The 7,344-nt window shown below is 51.0% G+C and overlaps 1 protein-coding gene across 1 annotated transcript in view; it reads right to left on the reverse strand.

Moving 5' to 3' along the window:
* Nucleotides 1-7,344, reverse strand: part of TRMT44 (tRNA methyltransferase 44 homolog) — a 41,160-nt gene that overhangs the window by 28,106 nt on the left and 5,710 nt on the right. The window contains exons 2-3 of the mRNA XM_007958199.1: nucleotides 5,960-6,074; nucleotides 5,586-5,805 (exon numbers count right to left, since the gene is read on the reverse strand). Coding sequence (XP_007956390.1) covers nucleotides 5,586-5,805; nucleotides 5,960-6,074 — 335 coding nt within the window. The remainder of the gene's footprint in view (nucleotides 1-5,585; nucleotides 5,806-5,959; nucleotides 6,075-7,344) is intronic.

A 7,344-nucleotide genomic window follows, 5' to 3' on the forward strand; every position in this document is an offset into this window, starting at 1 on the left:
TGTGGAGGGCTTCCCAGCCCACGGACTGAGGGGACTTAGTGGGCTTGCCAAGCCAGAGAGAGCAGAGTGCCCCGGGGCAGGAGGCTACCTGCTGGAGCAAGCACCTGGTGGCGGAGCTGAAGGGACGCGTTCAGCCCCAGCGTGGGGGCTGCGAAGCTCGGGAAGGAGGCCTGCCGGCCGTGAGGAGCCTCTGCTGATAAAAGCTGTAACGCTTGCTGGGGGGGGGAGTGGGCGGCAGAGGCCAGAGCCAGGCCTGAGCAGGAGTCCAGTGGTGAAAGCTGGAAAGAAGCTGTTCTGCTCAGAGACCTGCATCCTGAGCTTGTCCCGTTCCTTCCAAGTGAATCCTGATCCCACATTACTCCCCTGACCCTAATAAACCCCATAACTGTGTATGGTTTGTCAGTTGTAGGTGGCCACTGCAATGAATTATGGAACCCAGCAGAGTAGAGAGTGCCGTGGGGGTACAGCTGGGGTCAGAACTGGGAAATCTGAGGGTGGGGGCTGCTCTGGTTCCTAGTGCCGCTCTAACAGAAATATACCACCAACGGGAGGCTGAAACAAACAGGAGTGTACTCTCTTACAGTTTAGAGGCTTTAAGTCCAAGTTCAAAGTGCCCTCTGGGGCTGGGTGAACGCCCCCAACCTTGGGCTTCAGCTCCGCCTCCTGCTCCCAGCCCCCTGAAGCTGGAGGCTTTTCTTCACTCAGCTGCTGGCTGCTGAGGCTGACAAGCCCAAGGTTGACAAGTGAAAAGGCACAGTCCCAATGTTACCAAACCACACGGCAGGACATTCATTCAAGTCCATCAAAGTCACAAGGTTGGCAGAGCATGGCAGGCTGCTGAACAACGACACAGCTACATGCAGGGTCCAAGTGTGCCATAAGCCAGAGACCGTTCCCAAAGCTGCTTCCTACATACAGGAAGCAGACCCCATCCCTAAAGCAGCTACCCAGCTGCTTGTGGTAGATCCCACCATGGAGGTGATTGTCAGTCTCGTCATGGGGAATAACTACCACCAGCTGCCCAGACACTCACCCAGGCCCAGCCAGGCTGACATACAACCTGAACTACCACAAGGGTGGAGGGCGGAGGCACGGCTGAAATCCGCCTCAGGGGAATGCCCTCTGGCTGACGGGCTGCTCTGACGTTGACTCTGAGTGAAGTCAAGGGCTGACAGCACTGCTCCACCGTACAGCCGGGCTCCTATAAAACCCACTGAGGGGGGCAGGTGGTCAACGGTTACTCCACAGCAAAGAGGGGCGGGGAAACTAGAGTACAGGAAACAGAGCAACCAGAATGGAAGGAACAATGCTGACATATTATGAAACCGTCAGGCAGTAGTCCGTGTAGAAACTGTTCACTGGAGACCCCAATTGCCGTGTTAACTTTCATCAAAAGCATGAGGAAACACTGTCTCCAACATGCATCCCCATCCTTCCCACTGTATTATTCTGTTGCTGTCAGGTGCCATCAAGTCATCTCCGACTCACAGCGACCCCAGGCACCAGAGAACTAAATGCTGCCCAGTTGTGCGCCGTCCTCAGTCCCTGCTGTGCTTATCGTTGCAGCCACTGTGTCCGTCCATCTCACCGAGGGCCCCCCTTTTCCTCTGACCCTCCACTTACCAAGCACAACGTCCTCCTCCAGGGAATGGCCCCTTCTGACAGTGACCAAAGGTGAGACGAAAGCTGGCCACTCTCACCTCCAAGGAGCATTCCGGCTGCACTTCCTCCAGGACAGGTTTGTTCATTCTTCTGGCAGTCCACGGTACTTCAAGTATTCTTCTCCAACACAACTCAAAGGAATCAATTCTTCTTCGGTCTTCCTTATTCATTGTCCACCTTTCACATGCACATGAGACAACTGAAAATACCATGGCTTAGGTCAGGCGCACCGTAGTCTTCAAACTGACATCTTCACTCTTCAATATTTTACACAGGTCTTTTGCAGCAGATTTACCCAGTGAAATACATCTAACTTCTTGACTGCTGCTTCCATACGTGTTGACTGTGGATCTAAGCAGCATGAAATCTTTGACCACTTCAATCTTTCTCCATTTATCATGATGCTGCTTTATTGGTCCAGTTTTTGAGGATTTTTGTTTTATGTTGAGGTATAATCCATACTGAACACTGTAGTCTCTGATCTTCATCAGTAAGTGCTTCAAGTCATCTTCACTATCAGCAAGCAAGGACGTGTCGTCTACATACCCCAGATTGTTAATGAGTCTTCCTCCAATCCTGATGCCACGTTCCTCTTCATACAGTCCAGCTTCCTGATCGTCTGCTCAGGCTACAGATGGAGTAGGAATGGTGAAAGGATGCAACCCTGACACACTCCCTTCCTGATTTTAAACCATGCAGCATCCCCTTGTTCTGTTCAAACGACAGCCTCCTGGTCCATGTATAGGTTTCTTATGAGCACAATCAAGTGTTCTGGAATTCCTGTATTACTTGTATGTGATATTAATTATATTGTTTGATAATTCCCACATTCCATGGGATCACCTTTCTTTGGAATAGGTACAAATATGGATCTCTTCCAGTCAAGTGGCCAGGTAGCTGTCTTCCAAATTTTCTGGAATAGACAAGTACGTGCCTCCAGTGGGGCATCTGTTTGTTGAAATATCTCAATGGATATTCCATCAATTCCCAGAGCCTCGTTTTTCACCAATTTCTCCAGTAAAGCTTCGACTTCTTCCTTCAGTACCATTGGTTCTTGATCACATGCCACCTCCTGAAATGGATGAACACTGACCAGTTCTTTTTGGTACAGCGCCTCTGTGTATTCCTTCCATCTCCTCTCGATGTTTCCTGCATCATTTCATATTTTGCCCATAGAATCCTTCAATATTGCAACTTGAAGCTTGAATTTTTTCTTCGGTTCTTTCAGCTTGAGAAATGGCGAGCGTATTCTTCCCTTTGGTTTTCTAACTCCAGGTCTTTACACATTTCTTATGAAACTTTGTCTTCTCAAGCTGCTCTTTGAAATCTTCCGTTCAGCTCTTTTATTTCATCATTTATTCCATCGGCTTTAGCTACTCTCTGTTCAAAAGCAAGTTTCAGAGTCTCTTCTGGCATCCATTTTGGTCTTTTCTTCCTTTTCTGTCTTTTTAAAGTTTGTTTGCTTTCTTCATGGATGATGTTCTTGACATCATCCCACAATTCACTTGGTCTTTGGTCACTGATGTGCAATGCGTGTGGTGCAGTGAACCACTTGGTATGGCTTTTCTAGCCATAATCTTTGTAACTCCCACCAGATTTCTGGGTGAGACTATGCAAATAAGGTGTGTAGAACTCTGATGTTGGGGTATGTTGAGATTGGTTAGTTTTGTCACTCTGCCAGGTTTCAAAGGAGCCCTCCTAGAAGCAGAGAGGGAATCTCACTGCCATCAAGAGAGAAGAGCGGGAGGTGAAGTGGAGTGTGTCCTTGGCCCCGAGATCCCCGCCCTGGACCTCCTTGGCTGAGAGCTACCCCAGCAGAGAGCTGCCCTGGCAGAGAGGCCCCTCCAGCAGAGAGACACCCTGGCAGACAGTGACAGTGGAACTAAGAGGCCCGAGACAGAGGGGCAGGCTTACCTGGCCCACACACGCAGAGGCCGGGCTGAGAGGCCAAGGGCCAGAGAGGTGTCTTGAGAGACGAGCAGCAGGGAGACTGTTCCGATTAAAGAATGTATCCTGAGTGCGTTCTTGAACCTGAATTGTAGCCTGTTAGTTCCCTAATGAAGCCCATAATCGTGAGTATTATCTGTGAGTTCTGTGTGGTAACTGCAATGAATTACTGAATCCAGCAGAGAAATAGTGAGTGCTGTGGGAGGGACAGCTGGTGTCAGAATTGGTAAAAGGCTGGAGGGTGGCGGCATGCCTGGCCTCATAGGAATAAGCCTTGGGCAGCTGATGGTGATTCTGCCTTCCTCTTGTGAAGTTAGAGAAGGTTAGAAGATGCTGTCTCTATGTCCTTTTTACAAGGCATCAAATCTATTATTCAGGTGTTCTCTAAATTCAGGAGGGAAATATTCAAGGTCCTATTTTGGCTCTTGTGGACTTAACTGTCTTCAGCTTCAACTTGAACTTGCACATGAGCAGTTGATGGTCTGTTCCACAGTCAGCTCCTGGCCTTGTTTTGGCTGAAGATACTGAGCTTCTCCATCACCTCCTGCCACAGATGTAGTCAATCTGATTCCTGTGTGTTCCATCTAATGAAGTCCATGTGTATAGCCTCCCATTTGTGTTGTTGAAAAAAGGCATTTGCAACAAATAAGTCATTCGTCTTACAAAATTCTATCATGAGATCTCTGACGTCATTTCTATTACCAAGGCCCTATTTTCCAACTAGCAACGATTCTTCTTTGTTTCCGTTAGCATTCCAACACCAGTAATAAACAATGCATCTTGATTGAATACTTGGTCAATTTCAGACTGCAGAAGTTGGTAAAAATCTTCAATTTTTTCATCTTTAGTTTCAGCGGTTGGTGTGTAAATTGAATAATAGTTTATTTTCTTTCAGCCACGGTATGTTCATAAAGACAACAGTTAATTTTGCAACATTTTAGAATTTTCCAGTTATCTCTTTCACTACGTCTAGCTTAATTACACTCTGGCTAGGGAGTGTGTGTATGATTTCACTCCTTTTGGGGAAAAAGATAAGCTTGTTCCAAAGGCAAAGTCATGATTAATCTCTTCTCAGAAGAGGCATAAACTGGCCCAGGACACTTGAGCCACCTGTGAGCCAGGACACAGACGCTCGAGCCACCTGTGTGCCAGGACGCAGAAGCTTGTGCCACCTGTGTGCATCAGGACGCAGACACTCGTGGCACCTGTGCACCAGGACACGGACGTTCATGCCACCTGTGCACCAGGACGCAAAAGCTTGCGCCACCTGTTTGCACCAGGACACAAGACACTCGTGGCAACTGTGCGCCAGGACGTGGACGCTCGTGCCACCTGTGCGCCAGGACATGGACACTCGTACACCTATGCTCCAGGACGCAGACGCTCGTGCCACTTATGTGTGCCAGGATGTGTCTAGGACGACACAGCCTGAGCAGGACCTTGCAGTGCAGGTCACACGCACACGAAATTTCTAGATGCAGCATCTGGACACCAGGGGCAGGCCTCCAACAGCTGTCCTTATGGTTTATCACGTGAGGCGGAAGCACGAGGAAGCAGGAGCAGAGACAAGGAAAGGTGATGGTCCGGGATCAGGAGACAAGGCGCCTGCACCGTGAGCGTCAGCCAGCGTCTGGCGATCGGGATGCCGGAGCACCCTGTGCCTGAAGTGATGCGCAGCAGGGTCACCCAGTGCTCTGAGAAGGGCAACACTAGCTGTGGACACACACGGGCACATGATGTAAATGGTGACGCAAAGAGCAGAGTCTTCTCCTTGCAACACCTGCAAACGCCCCGTGGTCTGCACCCCTGAGCATGTCACGTGGCAGCCTGCCACAGGGAGTCAGCAGGGCAGGATGGACTTACTGTCTGCGGGAGACCAGACCATTTACAGGAAACGTACTGCCACTTTCCCCATGTGACCGCATCACGTCATTCACATGGGGGCAGGTGGGTGCGGCAGGTATCCCCAGAATTACCTTCACCAGCTCCTTGTACCTCGCCTTCAGCTCCTGGTAGAGCCTGCCGTACTTCTCAACGGAAACGAGGGACAGGGTGCTTTTAAAGTCAGTCTTCCTGTTCTCCACTGACCACCTGGCCAGCCTGGCCAGCAGCTCCTGTCCTAGCCAGCTGGATCTGGGATACACAACCCCGTCACAATGCCACCTTTCTGGACAGAAAATTAAGACAGACAGGAACCTTTAAAACAAGAGAAATATGAATGAGCAGGGCCCCTTTAAACGTTTGTTTTCAGCTTACATATCCCCTTCTAAATGAGCCAGGTTTCTTAGCTACCTGAGGGCAACCCTCTGACCCCACAGTGTTGAGCATGGGCTGCCCAGCCAGCTCTCACCATTCCTGTGGGCCGTGACATAGCCGGATCTGGTAAACATTGCTCATCTGAATCCTTAAATTCCCATCAGCATCTTCTTCCAATGGGAAGAATGTCACAGCCCCACGGATTGGGTCTGGGGAAGAAGAAAGTGGCAAGTTAGCACAGCTTAGCTCTGTGACTCCTAGACGTGCACCAAGACACCGACACCAACAGGTCAGAGCCCACCTCCAGCTGCCAGCGGCTCTCCCAGGGCACCATTCACACAGTGCCCCTACCTCCTGCTCCCCGCGGCTGGGGCGCGCTTGCACAGGGCAGACACTGACCACAGGTCCTGCCCGGGTGGACGCTGGAGCCGGGACCTGCAGTGCAAGCGGTCTGCCCGTCAGGGCACAGGGAAGCACCCGTGACCTGGGGCGGCAGTCAACGCCACAGGCCAGCCTCCGCCCCAGCCCCAGTGGCCAGGACAACCTCCACCACAGTCTGGCCATCATCTTCAATGGGAACTGGATGCAGAAACTAGCAGCATCGGAAGCCGGCCGAGACAGGCCCTCCTCACCGCAGGCTTTGCACCATGCAGCCCTCACTGTTCGGAGGCACTCTGCACGTGCTTTCCCGTGACATTAGTCAGAAGGCAAGGTCCTAAGCCAAGAGCACTCCCAGACGCCTGGAGGGTAAGCAGGCTCCATGTGCCGCTTTTCTTAAGTTTCCTTTTTATCCTGAATGTTCACACTACTTTATAACCTGTTCCAAAATGCACTGATGAACGTGGCAGCCCCAATGATGGTTTCTCTCCGACCTCGGCTTTACAGACGCTTCAGCAGGCACGCGGAGCACTGACCCCTGGCCCTGGGAGGCTGGCTGGAGACTGGCTGGAGACACAGGAGCTCAGGGTAGAAGTGCAGCCCCTAGTGGCCAGATGGGCTTCAGGTCTGTCCTCACAGGCAACCCACCTGTGCCTCACCACCAACCAAAACCCAAAGCCAAACTCAAGCCATCGAGTCGCCTCTGACTCACAGCGACCCCCGCTGGGTCGCCAGGGAGAGAAATCTTTACAGAAGTAGACTGCCCCATCTTCTTTCCACGTCTGTACCAGTCTCTCAAAGGTCACGCTGTTACACGCCTACGTGTCTTACTATATAAATAGAGTCTGTTTCTCTTATCTCGGGGAAGCAGAAAACTAGACGGGGAAACTGAGGATGACATGGAGGCTCTCGGGCCTGGCGAGCATGGCTGAAGCCTGGCTCAGAGGCAAAAGCTGCATTTCAGAGGTAAGAGCCAGCTCGTTTCTTCACATACAAGTAACTAAATCTACATTTTTGGTTCCTAATCCCAGACACAGGAGCTCTGGTAGCATAGTGGCTAAAGCACTTGACTGCTAACCAGAAGGCTGGCCGTTCAAACCC

The sequence above is a fragment of the Orycteropus afer genome, unplaced genomic scaffold (assembly GCF_000298275.1).
Source record: "Orycteropus afer afer isolate SDZICR_OR568_19922 unplaced genomic scaffold, OryAfe1.0 scaffold00871, whole genome shotgun sequence".
In the NCBI taxonomy this organism is placed as follows: domain Eukaryota; kingdom Metazoa; phylum Chordata; class Mammalia; order Tubulidentata; family Orycteropodidae; genus Orycteropus; species Orycteropus afer.